Genomic DNA, 25590 nt, shown 5'->3' with positions numbered 1-25590 from the left:
TTTAAGAGTTTTTTCTTAATTTATGTTTGAAAGTGTTTCTTATTCAAGCAGGATTTTTTAAATGTTATATTTTCCTCAATAAAAATAACATTGAAAGTTTTAAAATGGCTTTTATTACAAAGGTGAAAAATGTCAATGATGTTAAGTATGCATTTGTTCTGTGGCAGCAAGCATTGCTATGTGTTAGAACACTGAGGTTGTCACTTAATGGAAGGGAATAATTGGAAATATTTGCAAGGAGAGTTGAGTCTTCCATTAGTTTTATATCCCAGAAATATGTAGTATTCTGCTTTTGCTTTTAACAACATCCTGCCATGATTTCTGCTAGCTCCTGTTGAACTTTGAAAATTGAAAGGGTTTAGGATGCGTTTGGCTGTATTTTAAATGGTCAAAACCTTCTACATCTGTTGATGTGGAAAAAGAACAAAAGAAAACACTGTGAGTAATAAATCTCTACTGTACCTACTAAAACAACTGTTAACATTTTTGTTTATTTTCATAATTTCTTGAAAAGCTGTTCCTTTCTTTTCAAGTAGGAAATTATTGGATCATACAATAATGTTTCTAAACAGAAGGAAAGGTTTTTGGAAGCGCATGGACCCCAGTTGTGATGAAATAGAAATTGGATACTGAGAAAGCAAAAAAAGATGTAAGGATTTCTAAATGGGCCATGGTTATGAGAGGCCCCATACTACAGTTACTATTGTGTGTGTGAAGTTTATGCTACACTATGTTTTGTGAGAGAGTGAAAGGCAAAGGAAGCAAAACTAAGTGTTGTGTGTACTCTGTCACTTCCTGCAAGAAGGTCTAAGAAAAGGCCTGTGAACTCAGAAGAGTAACGGCTTACTGAAGAAAGTTTTATTCAAGCATCCTTACTGAACAGCTGTCCTATTTTTAGAGTGTGATACCTGAGGGAGCACATATGCAGGAAACTACTTGATACAGGCCACTTCTCTAACAACCTACAGCTAATTCACTGCTACTGTGAGTGTGAAAATACATTTTTTTGGAAATACTGTGTATTTGTGTATGCCGAAGGCTCAATTATGAGACTTTGGCAAGTAGACTTATTTTAATTTCAGAAAGTTCAGTAGATGAGGTCAGACCTCCTAAATAAAAACACTGTTAATTTGCTGTGTTGAGCTACCTCCATCTGAATAGAATTGAGATAGTGAAATATGTTTTTTAAAGGAACTGCACTTACTAACATGTTGAAGTGTGTTGCAGACTAGCGTGGAATAGCACGGAGTTTATATGGCTGTGGCTGCAGTATTGCGCCCAAAACGTACTCCAGATTGATTTCCTTCACTCCCTCAGGGAGCTGGAATGTAAATGCTCGAAGGAGGTTGGTAAAGACGATGAACAGTTCAACTCGTGCCATCTGTTCCCCCAAACATACACGGTGCCCTGCAGAAGAAAACAAGAAGAGTTGGTTGAGTAGAGTTAAATTCTGTAAAAGAACTTTGCACAAAGTTCTACTGTGTTCCATAAATTCTGTTAATGTAAGATAATTATTTTCTTCTCTAAAGACAGAAGATGTTTTGGGGTTGGGGGGAAACATTTAACTAGGAAACTGTGAACGTCTGTCAAGTGTTTGATTTGGTGGTTTGGTTGGATTTGTTTAGCGTTTTATCACCCCTGGGGCATGTATGTGATTCTCCCTCTCCATTGTTGATTCTTGTTCTGTGAGAGCCATGAATTGCTTCTTAGCCAAGTCAGATTTTAAGAAGATTCATATACTTCAGAGTCTTATTTTGGTTGTTGAGAAGGGAGGGCTGGAGCATTGTGGGATGCAGTTCTGAAGCCAAGAAGAAGGATGTAATCAGGATTTCTTTAAGAGAAATTCAGAAGGGTGTATTGAGTCCTTTGTAGCCCTAACGCTGTCAGGAGCAGATGTGTGAAATAAGAGTGAAATGTGCAGTGATATATAGATTCAGTGACTCATTTTGGCATATTGATTACATGGGATATTTCAGGATATCTATATAGTCTAGATATTCAGAATATATAAATACTCAGATTACATAAACAGAAAATAACCAGAGCAAGTTAAAGAGGTAGTCCTATGCCACAGCTGAAATGGGAGCCCAAATTAGTTTCGATTCATGGCCAGTTGGTGAGTAAAGAAGGTAAGATGATAAATACCTGTTTTGCACAGATGATTTTAGGATTTACAGACAATTTAGGCACTTTTTTTTAAAATCTGGATTTACTACATTTAATCTGACCACATGTTACTCAGTATGCTCTTTGCTTTTTCTCTACAAGAAGTATGTAGTAGCATAATGTCCCAATAACACAAAAAAACCCCTCAGCTGTTTCCCAGGGGGTTTATTGTGAATATTTTAGTAATGACACCACTTTTCTCTTTTGAGCTGCTTTTTTTCATAATCAATTTATTGGAGAAACTGGTAGACTAGAGAAAATCACTGAAGTTGTTTCATACTGCTTTTCACTTTTTTTTCCCCTTCCATACCTTTGAATCTCCCTGCATTTTGCACTGTAAGTTAGTTAAGTTGTACATTGTAATATGCTCTTGAAAAGTTACTTTTTTTTTTTTTAAATAATATTCTACTGAAAACTTACAAAATCTACTGGATTTTGCTAGTTTTCTACAGATACAAGAAAACCTGGTGCTAGACTATTAATGTAGGATTTGGGATACTGAGGTTTGGTTTCCTATTTCTTCACAGATTTTCTCTGTATATTTTGAAAAATCACATTCCATTTGTCATTGGCCTTCCTATTTGTAAGGTGAAAATAAATTGTTTTTCTGATCTAGGGGAATTACCTTGATTTCACAGGGAATTAACTTGATTTAATACATTAGGAGATTAGAAGCTCAATATTCTTATGGTAGGAACCCTGCATATGCCAAGGAAAGAGTCTTGTGTCTCCCAGCCATACTTATCCTCTTTTTCAATGTACGAAAAATACAAAATGCACAACCTTATTTGTGGCTCTTACTGCAGAAGACATGACTTTAAGATCTTTGTGTCAAATACATTTTTATAAATGCATGTTTTTAAAATTTTAGGACCTAGAAATGATATTTTTAACCTTGCTGGGAAACACAGCAAACAGGAATATTCAAGGTCAGGGTGTTACCTGCTGAGAAAGGTAAGAATGCCTCTTTGTTCACAAAGTTGCCATCCAAATCTAGGAAATGATCTGGGTTGAATTTCCAAGGGGTTGCCCAGTGCTCAGTGTCATACACCACAGAGTGCAGATTTGGCAACACAATCGTGCCCTGCAAGAAGCAGCAGAGATGTTATTTTCTATAGATTTTCCTTCTCTCTCTGTCATATAAATGCTAAATTTTAGCAGCTCAGAGATGTAAGAAACAAGGGGTATCCTCTGTACCTTTTTAATGTGAAAGCCCAGCAGAGTTGTGCTCCTCAGGCACTGTCGAGGGACCCCAACAGAGGTGACGTTGCTGTAGCGCAAAGCCTCATGAATCACGGCGTTTGTGTAGGGCAGCTTCTTACGGTCTTCGTAGCTGATGACATGGGAGGGTTCCAGAACAGCCTCTATCTCTCTCTGAACCTTTTCTGCAGAAAAATTAAAATGTTTTAATTTCCTACCCCCACCCCCTCTCTTCCCCCCTTTTTTTCCCAGCAGCTTTTTATATGAGAATGTCCTGTACGTGGGAAATATAAGAAATTATGTTGCTATGAAATGCATTGGCATGTGGTTTGATTATGGCGTAGGTTTCAGTTGATCAAGGAAATTAATCTCTGAAGCACAGGATGATGTCTCTTAGACATATCCTACTGAGTGATGAGGATAGTACAACTCTGTGTTTCAAAAATGGATTTAAATTTGAAATGACCGGTATAATTTCCATTGCTTATAAATACATATCAGATCAGGTAACTTTTAAAAACTTGTTCTACTTTGAAGGTTAGGAGGAGGCTAGGTTGCATATGAGATATCTTTAACTTGTTGCTCTCTCTTGCCTACTCCTAGCGAGGTAAAACTGTGTCTACAACTGATTTCTGCTAGTTTTGCTAATGAACCAGATAGGGAAGCACCTGTTTGTTTCATTTATTGACCTTCCATTTTCTGGATCTCAATTGCTGATGTATCACCATTCATGTGCATAGGTAAGGGGGTTTTTGGATGCCTTGCAAGTGATTGAGCTAATACAGTAATGATGTTCATTGTGATGTTGAATGCAGTTCTCTTTGACAGTGCTTTTGCTCACCTTGGATTTCTGGGTATTGTACCATGTAGAGCAGTGCCCAGAGAAGGGTGGTGCTTGTTGTTTCTGTCCCTCCCAGCAAAAGATCAACCACGGTCTGAACCATGTTTTCTTTATTGAATGTAGAAGTAGGGTCATCCTTGGTCTGTAGGGTATATTCACAAGAAGATTATGAAACAGATAATTTCAGATATTTCACCAGTCCCATAGAAACTGTCATTGTTTGATAAGTGAGCAGCCCACCAAACCAAACACCTTCAGTGCTACACAAATAGAGTGTGCATGTAAAAATCCTTTGGCAGTTATTGGAACAGCCAGTGTTTGTAGTAGGTGTTAAAGCCAAGGAAGGGAGAGTGTGATAAACAGATACTTACTTTTGTAATTTGAGCCAGGTAGAAGTCAATGAGATCCTGTGGATCACCTGTGTTCTGTCTCTCATGAGCCTGGACCTCCTGCATGACTAATCTGTGCATGAAGTCACTGTAGGCAAACACCTCCTGATGAGGCCCTGGGAGATGGTGCACGAGCCACGGGAAAGCATCGTACAGCTGTGGTGTTAAACAGAAAGCAAAGAATGTCAGATCTCAGTTCTGACTTCCTCCATATTGTGAAGTCACCGCAACACCTGGGCGACCTGTTTGGGATGAGATTAAACACTGGGAACATGATTTTATTTTATTTTTTGGACCAATACATAATAATGTATCAGGGATTCTGAAAATGGGTGAGTAATTGAGAATCTGACTCACAAACAAATTTTCTCAAACTTGAATTTTTTACTGTAACTTTTTTTTTTTTGGCATCCTGTTATGAAGAATCTGATAGTCTTTTAGAATGCCAGTGTGCCAAAATCTGCGCAAGTTAAGCAATAGCTAGGATTTCAAGAACTTAAAAAATATTATTCCTGGTGTGATAAAGTTGTAACCTGTATCTTATAGGAAGCTCAGAATAACTTAGATCTTGATGGTAATATGAAATCTGAATTGAAGCAAGATATCTTTTCAAAAGAGCATCACTTTGAAGACTTAGTTCTTATTAACCGCATGTCCGGATTTGCAAGACTAAAAATTAAATATTAGAAGTTACTTTGATTTTAAGAACTAAGAATCTTAAATACACGGTATTCTGCAAATGATTGCTCATTGGAAATTTGTGAAAAGAAGTGACGATCTAGAATTTTAATTTTAGGAGATGATTTACAGGCAAAAAAGTATTAGAAGCCAACAATTACATATACAAGGTATGTATTGATTTATTACTTCACTGTGGCTTGTAGAACCATGGTATGTTTGAAATGGAATTGTTTGTGAATAATTGTCTCTGACTTTTAATTTCTTTTGACTTGTCAAGTGCAAATGCACCTTAAGGAACAAGAACAAGAGAATTAGGTTCTTACCCTGCCCCAGATAGTACCTTGAAAGTAGATCACAAAATAAATAGCTTTGATGAGTTTGCTGAAAGATTCATCCTCACAGGAGAAGCAATGGCCGAAAACAACAGCACAAATGATATTTGCAATTGCACAGACGATGGAAGTGTGGGGGTCAAAAGGTTTGCCTGTGAATATGGGAGGTGCTATGAGAACTTCTGAGTAGACTACAGCAAGAAAAACTCGGAAGATTTTTTTTCAATGGTAAAACCGAGGGCTCAGACTACTTTTAGAAAAAAAAAATCACATAAATGAAGTCTGCTTTAATACATATTAACTGCATGAATTGTAAATGCACGGAATCTTAATTTTCAATCTGCTTTTTACTCTTCTAAAATGCAGCGATTATCAGTTTTGAGAAGACAAACATAAAATCTCTTTTCCCTTCTTTGACTTGTGGTCTGTGTTGTGTGGAAATGCAAGAAACAAATTAGAGCATATGCCTTCAAATGTGGAGGTAGATGGTAAGTTTCACAGCTAAAGACAAAAACAAACAATCCCCCCCAAAACAAACAAACAAAAAGACCCCCACCCCAACAAACAAAAAAACCAAACCACCAACAAAAATACAGAAAAAAAATGGAGTTTTTGTTTCTTAGTTCCGTTGAAATTACTTATGTTTTCAGTTTTCAAGTATCAGCTTAACACTCCAACCAGAGATGTACTTTTTTTCCACAGACTGAACAGGCAAAGCTCATATAATAGGATGGAATACATCTTCCATTGAAAAGGATTAAATAAATTAAAAAAAAATTAAGTACACCTTTCAATAGTGAGGACAACCTTTGAAGTATACTCCTATGGAAAATGCATCATTGACTTCAGTCCAACGCTCTTGGTTGTTCTTGGAAAGAGTAAATGCATTTATTTAGTTTAAACTTGAGAAGGGATTACATGGTAGGTAAAGCTTTGGGCTGTACAGGGACTTGAGGGAGATGACTTTTTCATCTCCTATCCTACATTTTAAAGATGTGTGAATGTTGCTCATGGAAAAGGGATGGGCCTGATCCAAGCAGAGTTGGAGGGAGACCTCAGGCAACCTCTCTGTGTTTTCACATGGAACACAATGTGGGTGAGGGATTTGACTGCTCAGAATATTTATATTTAATTGCTTTATTTTGGCAGCTTGCTAAAATTCTATTGGTTTCTATTTCATCCAAACCTTGAAAAGAAGTTTTTTTGGATAACTGAATGATACATTCCTTGTGTTGGGATTCTTCCTCTGCCAAATCCTAAAAGCCTGCTGTCCTAGAATGACTTCCAGCAGGTCACACATTGCGTATTTTAAGGAGGGTTTTTCTATACTCCTTGAGTGTAAGAATCATTACCAGCTGTGTTGGTAATAAACATTTTTAGAACTCTCCTTGTTAAAAAAATATATATATTTTGCCCACTGTGCAGACAAAACTTTTTTTGCAAAGAATGCAGTTAAGAAGCTAGTGAAAGTTCTACTAATATTGACAATATCTACATTACTTGTAAAAATGTACTGTGAAACTTTTACCAGCCCTAATATTTCAGGAAAAGCTCTAAGTGTTGTTCTAATAGTGAATTTACCTTTTGTATTTGCGAAGATATCCACAAGGTGATGAGCCTGTGTTTGAATTTGATGCTCCAAATTGTTCTTACCAAGACCTAGACTTCTTATAATTGTCATACCAAAGCGCCTCTGCTGCTTCCAGGTGTGACCATTTGTCAGGAAAATACCTGAAAAACACAGAAACATTTAGTTCATTGCTGGGAAGGGAAATCCTTTCCCTGCAGGAGTCAAGTTTTGATTTAGATGAGGTTGTATTTCACTAACAAGACACAATGATTTTAGATTTTTAGAAGCTGAGTTTTGGTTTGTGAGGATTTTATGATCCCCAGCTGCTCATAACTGTGTCCTTGGAAACTGAATGGGTTTTGGTGAGGACTGAGCAACTTCATCTATAGATATCTTCTACATGAGCAGTTTCCTGGGTTAGAAATGACACAATTGAAGGGCAGCTTCTCCAGGCAAGTATTCCTTGGGATGTATTGGGAAGGAAAAAGACTGAGTGTTGTGTTTTATAAGACAAGAAATGTTTGTGTTTTCCTTAACATGCTTAGCTCTGCATGAAACATTTTGCAATGAAAGCCCAGTTATTCCCTGGTACAGCAGTAGCTGATGTGTGCTCACAGGAAAACATCTTCCTTCTTTGCACCTTGTTCTATCTCAGTCTTGTGGAACATCTTGTACCTTTCTCGCCCATCATATCCCTGTAGAAGGGGGTGAGAGGTCTTCCAGAAAGTTCTTCTGAGTGGGTGACAATGCCATCTTTTACTGCTTTGTATCCATTCAGCACAACCAGAGGTGTCTGTCCCATCCACAGAGTGTAGATGTTGCCGTAGATGTTGGTTAACTAGAGTTGATAACAGGAAATTTGTAACTATAGACCAGGGAAAGCATGCACTCAAATAAAAAATTATTTAAGAGTTTTCTGTAGCTGTAACTAAACCTATTTGTTGGCATCAAATTGAATTGCAGGTTTCAGAAAAAAATTATCTTTCAGTTAATAATGTGCTTTGGGAACAGAAGATAATTGCTCTTTATGGAATAGATGCTAAGGACTCCTCTCAGAAGAACGCATCTGAAAATTTCTCAGAAATAAAAACAGCAGGTTATTTTGTCAGCTCTGAATCAAAGAACAAATTATTAAAGGCAAAATCCTAGAGCTTTTCTCTTTATTTTATTAATGAACCAAAGTTATGGTATTTTCTTGTCTCTAACTTATAAAGAAAGCAAAGAAATGTTTTTGCTTTCTTTTTTATAGCTTCCACAGGATTTTCCTTACTTTCCTCTGTTGTTGTTCCTCACATCATGCTTATATTTTTCCTTGTAATAGTGGGAAGCAAATTCCTTACTTTTTAAAAATAATTTTGATTGGTTCAATTGGTTGTGTTGTAAACATAACAGCAATCAGATTTTCCTGCTTTGTTTTAGCAGCAAACGGTTTATGGCAGACAAGAAATCTTTTTGCTGTAAAAAACAAGGAAAAAAGTGTCTGTTTAGGGTATGTGTTTGGTCTTCTAATGGAAATGTTCCAGTGGCATTGGTGTCAGGAGAGCTCTGCTAGAGGTGGCTTACAGGGCTGGATATGAACACAGAAGCAGAATTAAACTGCTAATGAAATAGCATTCCATGACAGTGCTTGTGAGAATGCAACCAAAAGAGAGAGAAAAGAGCAAGGACTAAGGCAATGGTGGTGTTATTATTCAGAAATATTTTTAATAGTGCAGCGTTCTCAGAGCCTTTGAAACTAGCTGGTAATCAAGCTTGAGGTTTAAAAAAATAATATTTTAGGCTGTTCCTATGCAATGCACAATTTAAGTTAAAATAGATTCAGACTGATTTTCAACCACAGAGATAAATAAATACCTTACTGAGAGTTTCTCGGCGAAGTTTGAAGTCCAGCAGCCACAAATTTCCGATGATGGGGAGGGGAACTGGTCCTGGAGGAAGCTGGGTTCGCATCCATTGCAGCTTGAGGAACTGCAAAATCAGGAGACACACTACTAGAGATATAAAAATCTGAGTAATCCCCAACATTTCATCAAAATATTAACTTCTCACTTAGTTTGGGTTTTTTGTGTGTGTGTGTGTATGACTTCTTCTGAAAATTTGGATTTGTGGAGATGTGTTTCTTCTACTGAATCCAAACTGTTTCTAAGGATCTGTCTCCTGTAGCCATCTCTCTCTGACAATCTACCGTCTTCCCAAGCTGAAGCCCTTAGAAAACCCTAAGCCTGCGTATCCCTAGTGGCTAGCCAAGCCACACCCACCTTTTTTTTTTTTTTTAATGATCTGTCTCTTTTTTTTCATTCAGAATTTTGTTTCCTTCTTAGTCTTCATAGTGGATCAAAATGCCAATTACTGAATAGTTATCTGAAGTTTTCGAGAGTTTTGGATAATGTTAATACTTCAGGCACTTTCATGTCGTTCAACATTGAAATACATTAGTTATTGTCATTCTGAAATGCTATGATCATTGTGTGGTTTCCTTATAGAAGAAGAAACATCTACACAATATCTGAGGTCTCTGAGGTGTAAAAGAATGAATTAATGCAGCATAAAGCTAAATTATTGCCTTTAATAAGAAAAACAAAAGGTAATTTAATAATTTGAAGAGTGTCTTCTTTCCCCTTTTATCATATCCTAGGTTATGATATTATGTGAACACTAGTGAGAGATTGTTTCTATCCATCAGATTATATGATGTCTTTCTTTCTTAAAAAAATTAGTTTCATGCTGTTTTAAAGTCTTCTGGTGCAAATTTCAGAGATGAAACTATGCACAGGTTCTATTAGATGTGAGGAAAAGAACAAATAAATGCAAGAAAGAAAATTTTAATCCCTACTGATTTATGGATCCAATAAGTTTACCAGAAAGGTTTGTACCAGTGTGTAGCAAAATTTTAACTTGAGACTTAGTTTTCATACTTACTGATATATTACACAGTAGTTTTCAACACTTGGTTCAAGAACCTAGCTAATGTTATCTTCAAGTCTAAACAGGCGATTAAGGAAATCCATACAATTGTACAAGTTGCCTGTTTCAAATTTTATCATAATTTCTCTGAGCAAGCTTGCTGAATTTTTCAGTCTGCACTTTTCAGCTCAAAAAGTTTCGGCAAAATCAAGGTTATTGATTGGAATCATGTATGTTATGATCCTGAAATATAATGGTTTAGTGCTATCCATGGCTTCTCAAGAACTGAATTAAGCTTTAAGAAACTGAGAGTTACAGGCTCAGACACTCATTTCAGTTAGTTTTCTAATGAACTCATTTTTGTGTGTGTGTATGGGTCAATAAAAGAAAATGTGGTGAATACAATCTTGCATGATTCAGTCTTGAAAAATGTAGATGACAATTGGTCTTTTTTTTTCTGCAGTGGATTGTAATAACTCCAGATTCCAACAGGAAACATGGAGGCAGTTTCATAGGGCAGCAGAGACATTGCAACATTTTCTTGCTGTACTTTCCTGAGCAGTCACCACTTGACTTTTCTGTGCAGTTTCATGCAATGCTTCTGCTTTAGTGTGCTGCATGTGCAGATGCTTTTGCAGGACGTGTGAAAGTGGAGCAGCCATCAGAGGCCAAGAACCGTGCCTGTGTGCCTCTGTTATCTGTTTGTTTAGGTTTTTTGAGCAGAGAAATGGAAACAGAAAAATTTGGTAAGTGTAATTTCCAGCAGCATTGTTCTATGGACCTTACAGCTGAAGAGTTAAGTCAACAAAAAAATTGAGGGAAGCAATATGAAATTCAATAACTTTTATGGTTTTGTCAGCCAATTCTGATAGTTCCATATATATATCAAAAAATGTGCTGTTACTGAGTTATGCTATTGAACAGTTATTTATCCAGCCATTTCTTCAGATTTTGATGCTATTTGAGACTTTAAAATGAGTTACCTGATGAAATTATCTAACTTCACTCACTGCTAATGTAAATCAGAACTTTGTTTCTTCATTTGTTTTATTTCTCCCCATTTCATCCAGCTGGTCCTGTCTGGTTAGAAGGAAGTGAGTGCTGTTCTCTTTCTTATTTGTGCACTTGTTAAGTTTGCAAGTTTCGCAACAGTTGAAGACTCCTGAAAGCTCTTAATGCTCTTATGCCCATCAGTAAGGGTATGATTTATACACTTAAAATTACCAGAATTAACATGAGTTAAGCCATGAAGTTGCCTATCAATAACGGTGATTATAATGCAACTTAAGAAAAGAAAACAAAAAGAAAGAAAAGGGCTTAATTATGAGAGAAATCTGGGTCCAGCTGAATAAATCAATTTTATTCAACCCATTTATCAACCCATCAAGAGTGTTAGTCTGAGCCTGATCCTTTGAACACTGTGTGCAGTGTGTTTTCTTGCTTCTAGGTGTCAGCTGTGGGCAAACTGAAATACAGTGAGGCAAAGTTATTTCACAAAAGTTTGGGCTGAAGTTCACAAGCAGAGAAAAAGCAAGGAAGCTGTTTCAATACTGTGTATTTTATTATTTTCAGTACACGTGGGTAGTAGCTGTTCACATAAATCTTGCTCGATCTGCTCTGACACAAATACTCTTCGTGCAGCAAGAGCTGCATCTCCACTTAAGATGACAGGTATTAAATTTGATTGTTTTGAGCAGATGAGGAAATTTGCTTTTGTAATGAAAGTTTCAGGCCACAGGAGTGGGAAGCAAAGAGGAGCATCTTTAGGAAGGTGTGCAGTAAATGATGAATGTGCATATGGGGGGGTGGAAAGGGTTCCTGGCACACCGCTGCCCAGAGCGTGTGTCATCTGCTCTGACAGAAAGCCACGGCTCAGTTTTGTCTGTTGCAGGGGCAGGCTTAGCACATATTAGAAAACACTGCCTGGTATTCTTCCTGCCTGGTCTGGCCTCAAGCTGAACAGCACAGGCATTGCTGCTCAGGTTTTGGGATTTCTTTGTGGGTTTGTTTCTTTGTTGTTCTTTTTCCACCACCATCACCCACCTCCCCCCAAGCGGAGACACTAATTTGGATTTCTCAATTTAGCTGTCCCTTCCTCCCCTGTACTCCCTGATCTTTCAAGAGCTTCAGGACAAGTGCTGTTAACTGGTTGGAGGCATCAGAATTAGAGAGTTACACAGACACTCTATGTCCAGGCAAGCACTGAGAAAGGGAGAAAGTGGCTTACAGCACAGCTGGAGTAAACACAAAACTGGGAAATGTGGGCAAAAGAAATTCCCATTCTGTGTTTCTGTTCAGTTCAGGAAAAGAGAACTTTGCTGATATGCATTATGAATAAAGTAGGGTTTTGCCTCCTGCTGTCATCTGTTTTGTTGGGGATGGAAGATTGATGAGTTTTTTAGGCTGCATAGACAAAGTACTGGAATGGGACTTGAAATTTCAGATTCTGTTCCTAGATTTGTTCATAGCTTGCCTGTGACTCATGAACTTGCTTTTTCTCTCTGGGCTTATTAATCCTGATGTTCACTTTTCGAAAGAGCTTGAAGGTTGACTAATGAAAGTCAAGTTGTAGATGGCAGGTATGACCGTTTCTGTTCTGTTCTTTCCCTGTATTTTCATCCCATTCCTCTGCTCTAAAGTCTTCATTAGAAAAGAGGGTTTTCTGAGCAGACTAAACATCTTCCATCTTCGCCAAAGAGCTCTTGTGACAGTATTTGTCAGATAATAATGAGTAGGGCCTGCATGGAGAGGTGCTGTTCACAAATAATTAAGATGTTGGAACCAGGAAAACTCGTTTTCCCCAAAACAGCTTGCTTGCAGAAAGCTTCTCTGTAAACACCTGCCTCTACCTGCTTGATCTCACAATTACTTTATTTGTATTTTAGTCCTTAATTTGTGCACTTAAGTCCTGCAATTTGCACACATTGGTGGAGTTCATTTAAATTCTATCACTCTGCTTTACAATGAATTGTAGCATCCATCACTTTCTCTTCCTGCTACTAATACATAGTCATCCCAGTCATCTCAAAATAAAACCAGTTGGTATATCTAATCCTATAGAGATTTACCAAGTTTTTGGCATCACTGAGATGCCAAAATGAGAGCAGAACTAGAAAAAGCAAGAGCTCTAGTTATTAGGAGGGAAAGCAACTGCTGTAAACATTCTTCTTTTTGTTTTCCCATTGTTTTTGGTGTTTGTTCTGTTTGGTTGGTTAGTTTTGCCTGTTTTGGTGTTGTAATGCAGTGCTATTTAGGTGAAAGCAATGCAGACCTTGCACTGGTGCTGTGGTGCTCTATGTCCTGATGGTGTGGGAGCTACCACGGCCCTTTCAGTCTCCCTGCTTTGTGAAGTGCTGTGTAATCTTGGCAGTGCTCTGCAGTCAGCTGCAAAAGAGCTGAACAGAGACAAGAATTTCACAAATTAACCACAGCACATACCCTTTTCTCACTGAAGTGTCAGGAAGAAGTGATTAATGTAGTACAGACAGTTTCACTTTTGGAATTTCATAATGTTTGAGTATGTGCAGCCTCAGCATTCTTTTTGACAATTTTCCAGAGCAGTATCTATTAGCCCAGATGCTGCACTAGGAGTGTCAGATGTTGTGGAGAGAACAGAAAACTTGAGGTAAGTCTTGTTCAGATAATTTTGCCAGGACAGAGGTTTAGAGACAGCCTAGGACCAAGTCCTCCTTTCCTGCAGGACAGTATGGTTATTGCAAATGATATTTGCAATACAGTGCAACTGATTCCTGAGCACTGGAAGAAATTTCTGGAATCCAGTCCAGATAAATTACTGTGTAAGGAAGGATTTTTTTCTCCAGGGAAATGTTTTTGCCCTTGTAGGCAGTGATTGAAATAAGTGCCTTGAATGCTACTGAAGAACTCGGATGAATGAGTAAAACATGAAAAGAGCTTTCAAAATGTGACCGATGTCCTTTCTGCCAGCTGGTAAATAACACAAATGGATTGTGCAAGTGGAGTTGTGAGGATGAGTTGATTTTTTTAGACAGCAAACCTTGAGACAGAATGACAGCCCACAGGAACTTCTCTGCTGTGAGAGGAGCAACAGCCTCAGAGAAAGCTCAGGGCAAGGCAAGAAGGATGTGGTGGAAACAGCAATTAAGATCAGAAATTGCCTTCTTGTGTTCTTCCTGAAGGGCTATGTATATTTTTGGGCAAGCAGTCAGCGCACATGGAGTTCTTTGTCTTCTGCAGCCTTTTTCAGGTGTTTAGATTCACCCTGTCTGATGGAATTAAAGACTTCTTTGGGGAGCACTGCACAGCCCTATCCCTATAAGGTCTGCTGTTCTTCATAAGGCAGCTTGGTACCAACATCCCAAACTGCCTATTCCACCAGCTGTGCTCTAGAAATCTTCTAAGAACTGCCCCTGTTTGTAGGGATTATTTTTATGTTGAGGAGGTCTTTGCATGTGCTGCTTGAGGTGCTGTGAATTAAAAGTAAAGCAAAGAATTACAGGCTCTGGAATTAATTCTGCTGAGCAGGACTCCTGCTACTGAGATAAGGCAGAAACTAATTCATAAAGCCTCACAGGGGACAAGAACTCAGCCCCAAAATGGAGTTTAATGTGAGGTCTGTTACACTTTTTGCCAATAGCACTAGCTATGTTTGATTCTTCACTGTGCTATTTGCAGTTCATCTATATCGTTTACTGTGAAAACTCAAATTACAGTTCATTGCTTTTGGTTCCCAAGTCTGCATCTGCACCCACTGTTGTACAAGGCTACTGGCTGCTTTGTTTTACCTCTGCCCCAATAATGCTACCTGATGGGTGTTCCTGCCCTCATCTTACAGCTACAGCTTTGTACCTGAGTTCTTGGCATGCGTGTAGTCAGTATTTTGAGTGACACATTCTGTGAAACTGATTGCTCAAAGGGATGTTTCTGGCTGAGGTTCCAACCTTCTCTGATCCAGCCTCTGCTGGATCTTAAAATAATGGTATCTATTAGCATATTGCAGCATAGTGATGTATTAAATAACACTCAAGAATGGAAATAATCCTCACTTTCTTGGATCAGGAAGAGTGGTAGGAAAGAAGGGAGGTGAAAATTCAAAAATCTTCAATGTGACAGGGAAGAGTTAAGAAGAAGAATACAGAGTCATTTCAACAGAGAGATTTGTAGCAGTTTTATAATAGAAGGTTGGAAGTGTGAAATGATGATAAGTGTAATTCTCATAGCCCTGGTTTTGTTTCTTCTGGGTGCACAGTTCCTGAATTTGCAATGGAAGAGTCGTGGATTTCCTCCTGGACCAATCCCATTTCCCATCATTGGAAGTGTCTGGTGGATAAACTTCAGAGCTGATCACAGGAGCCTGAAAAAGGTATGAATTTGCAGATGTGAACTAAAGAGTTATTGAGGCAAAACATGTGAAAAAGGGTGATGGTTGTTGAGAGGCTGGTGTGGTAACAGGGAGAACCCTGAGAGAAGGTGAATTGTGGAAGTGAAGTGCCTGAACAAGTTAAGGTAAAAAACTGCAGAGAGTCTAATTCATATGGAAGCTGGTAAGTGTGCAACTTAAACAGAACTGAACCTAGTAATTTTGCCTCAGAAAAGACTTCTGCTTTTAAGGCAGTCTTTGGCCTTGAAAGAAAAAAGTGATAATTAGGTTTCCCATCACAGGCATATATTGAAAATAATTTAAAAGTAGCTGTCTTGAATTCAGAGGATGTGAAAAGTACACCAGCACACCTTCTGCTGTCATGGAATGGAAACAAGATTGTATCCCACATGCAGCCAAATCCTTTGATCCATTGTTTCTCTGAAGTCCATTCTGGAATGTGCTCTTTGCAGATAAACTAAAGATGTAAATGATGGTGAAAGGAAAGAATTGATGGGAAGAATTAGGTCCGTACTAAGCCTGTTAATACAGATTCTTTCAGTTTTCAACAGCCTACACTGAGCAAAAATGTCACAACAGAACCCAATGTGTTAATGTATTTTTCAAATTGCTCTTTCCTTATGTGTTAAGTGCAATTTTCAGATTGGAGGGTACCTGGCTGCAGCTGAAGGGAGCTTAAAAGACTGTGATGCTAAAATTTTCTGATGGGTACATGTTAATCACAGTGAGAGGACAGACCTGTACTGGTGCTTGGTCTAGCATCAGGGACTTTGTCCTGGCAGAATACCCATAGCACCACCTGAGAGCAGTCCCCATCGCTACCCAGAGATGATGCTTAGATGCCTCAGTTGACTGTATTTCAGTGTAAGACGGGAAGAGTTCCTGACACTGAAACGTGAAATCTGGAGTACTAGAAGGAGATTTACACCTGGAATTCATAATTTCAAGAAATTCTTGTTGTTATCTCAGAGACTGAAATACGGAATTGAAAAATGTAACCAAGAATGGGCACGTGCAATTTCACAGCAAACCTTGTACAGATCCATAAACCCTCAAAGGCATTTAACCTATGGTTGGTATTGCAAAAGTAACCCAGGCTAAGTTCTAGTAAAAGGGCCATTTATTCTTTCATTGCTCACATTTCTGTGGGTGGTGTGTTCCCAGAGAGAGCCCAGACCCTTCCTGTGGGAAGCACCCCCACCACAAAACCCAGCCACTGTCCCTTTCACCTCCTGACCCCCTGAGTAAGATTGTGCTGGAAGAGAGCAGCCCACCATGTGTGCATGTTCATTCCTGTTTCTCCCATGGGTATTTTTTGGCACGGATTTTTACCTGCAGCTGGCAAAAACCTATGGCAACATCTGCACCCTATGGATGGGTCACAGACCCATGGTGGTGCTCTATGGGTTCCAAGCCGTGAAGAACGGTCTCACCAACAACTCGGAGGATGTTTCAGGGCGACTGCAGACCTACATTTTCAACAGAATGGCAGATGGAAAGGGTAAGACGTTCATGTCTGTGCAAGGATTTCATCCTTGACTTTCTTTGTCTCCTCTCATGTTTTTCTTACTGAAAACAATTAGTTACCAGCTGACTTCTGTCTGCTCAAGGTGAATCATATAATTCTGAAGCATCATCCTATGTGGTCTCCAAATCCCACTGTAACACATGTATTTCAGAATCTTATCAGAGCAGCATGGTCTTGTTTGTCCATTCTTAGTGGTGTTTGTATGTCCTGATTTGAAATAATCCCGAGCCTGCAGCCTCCTCTGCAAGCTGAGACTAGAGTAAATCTTTATGCTCCCAGTTGTTTGTTCACAGCAAAGGCTGCTGTAAGGGAAGCATATACAGAACTTCGATCTAGTTTTGCTCCAAAGTACAAAGTCACAGGAAAGTCAGTGGAGCTTTAAGTTTATTACCCAGAGTTTATTAGCATTGTACTGTGCTATCACAAACACTGCTGAATCACAGTGGATGGAGAATAAAGGCATCAATGTGTTTAAAACAGAAATAATTGAACTTGTTTCCATCAGCCTCTTATCCAGAGAATCTACGGCAGATGCCTTTACCATCAGTCAGGATTTGTTTCATGTGAACTGCAGTCTGGAGAGCTTTAATTTGTAATAGTAGCTAATGTAAGTAGAGAAAAAACACTTCAAGGTGTAGAGATGATTAAATCTGGGGCCATTTCAGTCCATTTGGAAGGATCTGTATTGTCACTTTTTATCTGGGTGCTGTGAAGAAAGCAGCTGGGTTGTGACAAGCGTCCTAAAACACACCATTTGTAGCAGGAATGGCTTTAACAAACAGCTGCAGCTCAGCTGCAAGTTTGACTCTACAACACAAATACCACTTGCCTGTCCCTAGCTCCCAGGACAGCAGAAGGAATAGGGGAGGGTTTTCCCAGTCTGTAGTGAAGCAGCTGTCTCAGGGAGCAAGCTGGCTTTCCCAGGGGAAGTGCAGGCTAGACTGGCGGAGGGAATTTCCCCACCAAGCAGATTAAATGGTTCATGCTGGGTGGTCTCTGCTAGGACACAGATTCACAGCAGAGCAGCCTGGGATTCCTTTCTGTCCCACAGGAACTCTTGATCCTAAGAAGCTGTTTGCAGTTTGGCTAAAACCAATTTTGTTTCCTTCTCGTTTGGGTTGGGTGGTTCTTGCCCTGACTTCACTGTCTTTCCACAAGGGACATTTTCAGGATGAGCACTCGATATTTTGTGTAAAGATCCTGGTAAACCATGATCCCTCCAAGACCAGAGACAGATGCTTCAGAAAAAATAGCATTAGGTTTGGAAGGCTGATGTGTGAGTCCAGAGATTCAAATGGGGTATTTGCAGGGATGGGAATATCCCAAGGTGTTTTCTCTGCCTCTAACAACATTCAATCCAAAGAACACTGCCCTGATGTGTCCCTCCTCTTTGAGAGACAGCATGATGAGAAGATGACTCTTCCTGTGTCTGTCATTTACAATTGTGTGAACTTTATTATGACATAAAATCCCTTCTTGACGGCTAAAGGTATCTTGGTCTCAAATGGTCACATCTGGAAACAACAGAGACATTTTGGAATTGGAACTCTCCGAAAACTGGGAATGGGGAATAAAGGAATGGAGCGTGGGATACAAACCGAGGCCCGTTACCTGGTCGAGTTCTTCAGAGACAAAGAGGGTATGGATTGACACTGTGCTTGGGGGCACAATACAGCCTGCTTGACTCGGGGGGTAAAGATTACTTCTGTTATTGAACAGAATGGATTTGGAGCACACTTTAGATTTGTGGATTTAGGATGAGGTGCTAAAGAACTGCAGACCACATGTTCTGTGACATTTGCTAACAGATTGGAAAAAGAAACATGAAGGAATACAGCAGGGAAATCCCTGAACCCAAAATACTGAAGTTTCTTTGCTTATTTATGTTTTTGAGAAAAACCCCTCAGAACCCTTGAGATTATTGTACAGTTGGAACTCATCTCTTTGTATTTTGGGGTCAACACGAAGACTGAGATTAAAAAAGAAAAAAAGTAAAAAGAAAGCAAAAAGGAAAGCAAATTAAAATAAAACAAAACCAAAAAAGAACAAGGCCAGGAGTTAAAGATTTGAGGCTTTCCTGTCCTCATTTTTGAGTGACTTTTGTTACTTTTCCTAATGAATTTTGGGTGTTTCTAAGTAACAGTAAATATCACAGAGGACATCTATTATAAAATGTCACTGTAATCTTTTCTCCCGAATAACAAAGGAGGAGAAGGAAGTGCTTTGGAGATGAAAGTTTTTCTCTGTTTGCAGGAGAAGCTGTTGACCCTTCCTTCCCCATTGTCCACGCTGTCTCCAATGTGATTTGTGCTGTGGTTTTTGGACATCGTTTCTCCCTAGAGGATGAAACCTTCTGCCAGCTGATTGAAGCCTTCAATCATATAGTGGCTTTTGGGAACAGCCACACTTATTATGTGAGAATATTACTTATGAAATTATATATAGACTTATTAGAATATTACTAATATGCCGCTTATTTGATTATTGAGCTCATTATTCATTGTAATATAATTACATCAGTATGTATATATTAAAGTATTGCATTATTGAATACTGATGAATATTCTGACTGTGAATATGAACTGGGCCTGCAGTGCTTTGGGTTTGATATGATTCGATTATGATTATTGTATTAATAATCTTTATTAGAATGTCTTAGCAAAGGTAATGTGCTTGGGATGATGGGATGATGACCTTTTCTGTAATGGAAACACCAGTATTGTTAAGGTGAAAAGATGATACTGTGTGAGAATGAAAGAGAATTTTTTTTTTGGTACTAAGGTGGTAGACATAAATATTTGTGAACACTAGATTTATTAATATTGACATATGTTACCTCTTTGCAAAAGTAGATTATTCTGTTGTTGAATTAATAGGGCAAATACAAATGGAGCTATGCAGTAAGGATGGGAAAAAAATCCAGGGTGGAAACTGTGCTGACTCTAATTTGTAGTTTCAATGTGTGTTTATGTACTCAACATGTAGTAGACATTTCTTTTTGATGCCACGGGATTTTTCCCAGAGAAATGAATTCGGCAATTTAGCTGAATGACAAAAATGTCCGTGCTATATCTCTATCACAAGGTTTCTCTACAGTGTCACTAACTGCTTCTGTGCTGAATTTTTGCTCCCCAGATCTGTGAAGTGTTCCCGTGGTTTGCAGAGTTCCTCCCAGGTCCTCTACATAAAGCAAGATTTTCCCGGGATTTTGTTCGTTCCTTTGTAAGGCAGGAAATCAAAAGGCACAGAGAGAAAGGCAGAATAGATGAACCAGAAGATTTCATTGACTTTTACCTGAAGCAGATAGAGAAAGTGAGTAATTAATGCATACATGGCACAGATCCAGCCATAATGGGTTCCCTGCCCCTTCCCTGCTGTTGTCTGTCCACAAAAACATCACTGAAGAGCTCTGCAAGTACCGCTTAAAAACCCTGCTGTCAAACTCAGAATATGAACTTCGGATAGCTAGTTCAATAACTTGTTCTAGAAACACACATTATTTACACTGGTCTGTTATCATCCTTAATGAGGGCTGGGCAGTAGGGAGGACCTTGAAAAGGTGCAGGTATTTAGACGGCTGCCTCATTCTGATTATTTTTGCTTTGTTGTATTATTTCTGTTCTTAGTAGTGCTGTATGAGTACCATGACAATCTTAAAATGTTGGCAGTCTCTACTCTGAAAAAAACCCATAAATCTTTAAAAGGGTAACACTATATATTAGATAGGTTGCTGAAATCAGCAAATGTGCTGAGAGTGGCATGGGTGGGATAAAACTACCTTGAAATGTGTTTTTCTGCTGTGGGAGTTAACAGAAGTGAACCTGCCACTTCAGAAGGCAGCATAACAGGACTCATACACCTGACAAAATCAACAGCATCTGTAATTTTACAATATATGTGTACTCATTTGTATAAAGTCTTTGCATATATCTGTGTTCTGCTTAAGAATCTGTGTTTTTTGTCCTCTAGAAATCTTGTTCCTTTAGATACAGGGATCACTGTGTGTCTCAGTGCTGTTACACAGCTATACCCCATTCTACTTTTCTCATTGACACTTGTAGACTAAAAATATCCCCAATTCTACATTTGATGAGGACAACATGGTGCAATCTGTTTTTGACCTTTTCCTGGGTGGCTCAGAGACCACAGCCACCACTCTACGCTGGGCTCTGCTCTTTATGTTGGTTTATCCTGACATCCAAGGTGAGTTGTACACACAAACATGGATACGATTCAAGTAGAGTAATTTTCTGTTATACTTTTTTTTTTTTTTTTAACTGAAATCAAGGGGTTTTTTTTAAGATAAGATAATTTCTGAGCTCTGCTTTTAATAAGTCATGTATGTAAATGCATGTCAATGTAGTAAAAAAATTCAGATTTTAAAATAATTTCAGGGTTATTCAGCTTCTGATTCTGTATTTGGTCTTGTTGATTTTTGTCAGACTGTTTCAGCACTGTAAGCATATAATGGAAGATAAGGCTGAAAAAATATAAGATGAAATAAGAGTTTGGGTTAGGGAAAACTGATGCTTTTCAGGTATCCAGAATGTGTAATAAGGTTATATTATTTGAGTTCACTGAGACATCAACTGAATTTTTGTAAAATAAATATATTTATTCTAATATATGGGAATGTTAAACAGAAAAGGAAGACAATAATGGAAAGACAAAAAGACAATCCAGAAATTCTGGACAAGAGCATAGTTGCACACTAGTTTCAAAATTTTTGGACGATTTGGTAGAGGGTTTTCAGCGGTGATGAATTACTAAGCTAAGTACATGTTGTTGACTCTCAGGCTGAGGGATAGAAATTCTTTTCATGTTTGTGGTGCAAGAATGCTAGAAGAACAGTGCAAACACATGCACTTCAAATTCTGATAAATTATAAAGAAAAAAAAGCCTCTTAGTTTCCTAGCCTAAATTTTAAATATGAAATCTGACCCCAAACTATCTGAGACTGCACAAGGTGTGTTAGTTACTGAAGCTTAGATAGCAGCCCAAAGAGATTAACACTTGGTGATGGTTTAGTAATATGATCCTGTTTCAGTTCTCAGCATTTGACATGTATCAGCTTGATGTGATGACTTGCTTGCAACACCCTCATTAGTGTGCTGTGAGTCTGTGTTTACCTGGAGTAAAATCAACAGCTTAACTGAATTGATCTCTTAATAAGAAGGGCTTGTTATACTTACAGCTTTCCCCCCCTCCTTTAAATATTACGCTCCATAAATCTGTTTGGCTTGTGGAAAGAGGGTCTGAACATTGAACCTATCAACTAGGAAACAGTGTAGTGAAATCATAACTAGCTGGTTGTATACATGCATTTACACTTTATGATATGGTAAGTATAAATTATTTATATATTGTAATTTTTTCCATCACTACTATACTCCAAAAAGGAAATGAAAGCTCTGTTCTATGCAAAACAGTGCTCTTATATCTATAATGGGTATTTTAATATTTTTTTAGACAAAGTCCAGAAGGAGCTGGATGCTGTTCTGAGTCCCTCCCACCTCATCTGCTATGAGGATCGGAAGAAGCTGCCGTACACAAATGCTGTGGTGCACGAGATCCTCCGCTTCAGCAGCATTGTTTTAATCACACTCCCTAGAGAAGCTGTGAAGGATACCACTGTTTTGGGGTATCATGTTCCAAAGGTACAGATATCCCTTTTATTCCAATCTGATCTCTGGCCATGAGTAAAGTTTCATCATTAAACCCTTTCCTCTCCAGCTCAGGACAGGAAGGTAATTTCACTGGATTAATGATAAGGTGCTAAAGAACTGCAGACCACACATCCTATGGCATTTGCTAACAGATTGAAAAAAGAGACATGAAGCAATACAGCAGGGAAATCCCTGAACCCAAAGTACTGACGTTTCTTTGCTTATTTATTTCTTTGAGAAAAAAACCCTCAGAACCCTTGAGATTATTGTTTTCCCCCTAATTATGTAATCTTTCATTTCTGCTGCCTTTCCGTGTGCAGAATTACAGCTGGAATCTGTTTGTGTCCTTTTCTTCTTGGTGTGTGAGAGACAGAACTGTGCCAACTGCATCTTCCTTTCAGGGCACTCTAATTATGGCAAATGTAGACTCTGCTCTTTTTGACCCTGCCTATTGGGAGACGCCTCACCAGTTCAACCCTGGCCATTTCTTGGACAAGGCTGGAAATTTTGTGACCCGAGAGGCCTTTTTAGCCTTCTCAGCAGGTGAGTGCACTGAGAGCTGAGCCCAGGTGTGTGGGTTAGGTGAAGCTCTGTTATTTTCATCATGGAGAAGGCCAAAGGGGAGTGTCACCATAAACTGCAGGAGCACATGGTTTCCCCAGCCCAGACAAACGTTTGACTGCAAATTTAAGTTGTCTGGCAATTGTATAAACACTTGATCCTAGATTTTTGTGAAAATGCAGAAAAGATAAAATAAGTAAGGTCCCAGAATTCCCAATCACTTAACAACTTGAGTCCTTACACTGTTGCTCTTGGTCCTCCCCTGTCTATGCCAGATTATGACATTACAGTGGATATTCTGTGGCAGGCTGCTCTGCTGGAGCTGATTTATTTTGTATAAATCAGTATTCATCAGTGCAGAGAGATGAATGGAAGATCCAGAAGTTGGATTAAATACATCCATGTCTTTCCTGTGGAGCTTTTGGAATCACTGTTTCACCAGCATGTGAGATATAGAAGCTTAAACAGACAAAAGCTCTTGGGGATCATGCCAGGAGGGAGTAGCCGGGTTGTCAGAGCTGTCAGCTGAGATGTGAAAATGTCAGGGTCAGGTTTCTGGTCTAAATTGGGAAGAAGAAGAAGAAGAGGAATTTGTTTATCACATCCAAATTGAATGACCTGACTGCTGCATTTTAGAGTTTGTCACAGTCTGTCTCTGGGAATTACATCCTGGACAGAGTTAATCGATAAATTGGGAAGAGATTTTTCTTTAACAAGATGTTTTCACTGAAACCATTATGAAAGAAAATGTTTCATCAGGTGTAGAATGTCCTCTGTCTTCTGATTTTTCACTGTTACTAGGGAAGATAAGTCAGCCTTTACTAAGCAGAAACTGTGAGGGAACCCAAAGATGTTTTCTTGTTGTTATTATTTGGAATCAAAAGACTGAAATCCCTTTCATAAAATTAAGGAGTCCTATAGATTAGGAAGCAAGAATAAAACTTTTGAGAAGCATCTCTGGTATATTTTCTAGAAGAAAAGGGCAGATCCTGCAAAGATGAATTGCAGACATGTCAGCTGAAAGGAAATTGTCAAATTCAGCAAATTCAGCAAAATCTTTGTTCCTTGATGAGTAGTGCTCCTGTGAAAAGCTGGGGAACAGGTGCTGGTTACAGACCTTGGTGGTGACTGATTTCTCTCTCTGTTCACTGCTTGCAGGTCACCGTGTTTGTCTGGGAGAGGCGATGGCCAAGATGGAGCTTTTCATCATTTTCTGCAGCCTGTTGCAGAAATTCAAGTTCACTGTACCAGAAGGAGTTAAGGAAATCAACACAGACATTATCTTTGGGAGCACGATGAAACCCCATCCATACAAGCTCTGTGCAGTTCTGCGCTAGGTTGCTCAGCATTAGAGATTCAAGAGACACAGACACAAGTCCGGTAGTGTGCTGGTATTTTTGGAGATTTACAGTTCTCGTTTTTAGCTCAAATTCAGTGCCAATCTCTCCTTGTTGTGCTTCACGTCTTAGAAGCCAGCCCTGAACAATACTCTGGTTTTCCTGTGTCTGGAAAGTGTCTGTACATTTTCTTTCCTGCTGTGTTACAAATTAAATAAATGTAGACAATCATTGCTCGGTCTACTCTTATTCAAAACTTGGCAGAATCTTACTGGAGGGAGCAGGAACATCCGGGCCAGATTCTGAGGAGTCTTCCCATCCATTCTCAAATCCAGAATGCTGTGTGGGAATGCTGCTCCCAGAGGTGGTGGCTCTGGGCATTGCCAGGGCTCCCAGGTGTGGTTTCATGGGAACCCAAAGCTGTGGAGGGGCTTCTCAGGTTGCTGGGAGCAGCTTTGTCTGTTTAGCCAAGAGTCACAGGCAGATGATTTCTCGAGACTGGAAGTAATAGAGAGACAACAGTGCAGCCCTTCATTTGGCTTTGAGGCTTGTGACTCAGGCCAAGAGCAAACCCCTCCTATTGCCTGCTGGAAATTGCAGAGGGAAGCCCACTGCTGGTGAAATGCAGTGGTTGGAAACACATGAAGACCAGTGGGCTGGCCCGGAAATTTTTTCTTACATGTACTCTTGTGGTGCATTTGAGAGGCATTTCAATGAAAGTGGGAGTCCTCTCACACACCAGGGTTTGTGATGACAGTGATGTGTAGCAAATTAGGTTGGCCATGTGTCTTCATCCGTGCCCAAAAGCTCAGGCAGCAGCTTGCAGTCATGTGCAGCACAGCTTGGTGCCTGCAAAAGTGAGACGGGGCAGGAGACACCGATGTGGTGTTCCCCAAAAGCTGTGGGAGAATCAAAGCTCTTGGGAGTTTCCTGTGAGCAGAGGGGCAGCTACACAAGCAGCCTTCTGAGAGCTGAGCTGAGCCTGCTGAGGCCAAATGCACGCTGAGGGAAGAGCAGAGCGAGGTGCAGCTGGCAGGAGCAGTGCCCAAGCGGGGC

At 39.2% G+C, this 25590-nt stretch overlaps 2 protein-coding genes across 5 annotated transcripts; one reads left to right on the top strand and one right to left on the bottom strand.

Annotated features, from left to right (window-relative positions):
* Positions 1-229: 229 nt before the first annotated feature.
* LOC120757108 (cytochrome P450 2J5-like) lies at positions 230-9369 on the bottom strand. Of its 3 annotated transcripts, none has more exons than XM_040074217.2 (10): positions 9034-9351; positions 7855-8017; positions 7191-7340; positions 5601-5761; positions 4579-4752; positions 4208-4349; positions 3364-3551; positions 3109-3250; positions 1209-1407; positions 230-404 (listed from the first exon to the last, which is right to left on the bottom strand). In XM_040074217.2, the coding sequence occupies exons 1-9, from the start codon at positions 9202-9204 to the stop codon at positions 1229-1231; spliced, it is 1470 nt and encodes a 489-aa protein (XP_039930151.1). In that variant the 5' UTR covers positions 9205-9351; the 3' UTR covers positions 230-404; positions 1209-1228. The 3 variants fall into 3 exon arrangements, with proteins under 3 accessions (XP_039930151.1, XP_039930152.1, XP_039930154.1); XM_040074218.2 differs by lacking the exon at positions 230-404 and having other exon boundaries at positions 900-1407; positions 9034-9167; positions 9229-9369; XM_040074220.2 differs by lacking the exon at positions 230-404 and having other exon boundaries at positions 900-1407; positions 9034-9147; positions 9229-9362.
* A 5887-nt stretch (positions 9370-15256) lies between these two features.
* Positions 15257-24765, top strand: LOC120757188 (cytochrome P450 2J2-like). 2 transcript variants are annotated; one of them, XM_040074347.1, is made up of 9 exons: positions 15257-15424; positions 16781-16943; positions 18460-18609; positions 19224-19384; positions 20106-20282; positions 21032-21173; positions 22440-22627; positions 23038-23179; positions 24356-24765. In XM_040074347.1, exons 1-9 carry the CDS (start codon positions 15257-15259, stop codon positions 24532-24534), a joined length of 1470 nt encoding a protein of 489 aa, XP_039930281.1. In that variant the 3' UTR covers positions 24535-24765. The 2 variants fall into 2 exon arrangements, with proteins under 2 accessions (XP_039930281.1, XP_058277933.1); XM_058421950.1 differs by having other exon boundaries at positions 15260-15424; positions 19227-19384.
* The last annotated feature ends 825 nt before the right edge of the window (positions 24766-25590 follow it).

The sequence above is a fragment of the Hirundo rustica genome, chromosome 10 (genome assembly GCF_015227805.2).
Source record: "Hirundo rustica isolate bHirRus1 chromosome 10, bHirRus1.pri.v3, whole genome shotgun sequence".
NCBI classification, from domain to species: Eukaryota; Metazoa; Chordata; class Aves; order Passeriformes; family Hirundinidae; genus Hirundo; species Hirundo rustica.
This window is presented reverse-complemented; position numbering and strand designations above follow the sequence as displayed.

What these genes read in the sequence shown, in the direction of transcription:
- LOC120757108 (XM_040074217.2), bottom strand. Translation starts at nt 9,204, where the DNA reads ATGTTGGGGATTACTCAGATTTTTATATCTCTAGTAGTGTGTCTCCTG. An exon ending in GCCGAGAAACTCTCAGTAAG is followed by an intron (nt 8,018 to 9,033) that starts GTATTTATTTAT and finishes TATCAACTCTAG; the next exon opens with TTAACCAACATCTACGGCAA. An exon ending in TATCTTCGCAAATACAAAAG is followed by an intron (nt 5,762 to 7,190) that starts GTAAATTCACTA and finishes CCATATTCACAG; the next exon opens with GCAAACCTTTTGACCCCCAC.
- LOC120757188 (XM_040074347.1), top strand. Translation starts at nt 15,257, where the DNA reads ATGATGATAAGTGTAATTCTCATAGCCCTGGTTTTGTTTCTTCTGGGT. An exon ending in ACCTGAAGCAGATAGAGAAA is followed by an intron (nt 20,283 to 21,031) that starts GTGAGTAATTAA and finishes TGACACTTGTAG; the next exon opens with ACTAAAAATATCCCCAATTC. An exon ending in CTTTTTAGCCTTCTCAGCAG is followed by an intron (nt 23,180 to 24,355) that starts GTGAGTGCACTG and finishes CACTGCTTGCAG; the next exon opens with GTCACCGTGTTTGTCTGGGA.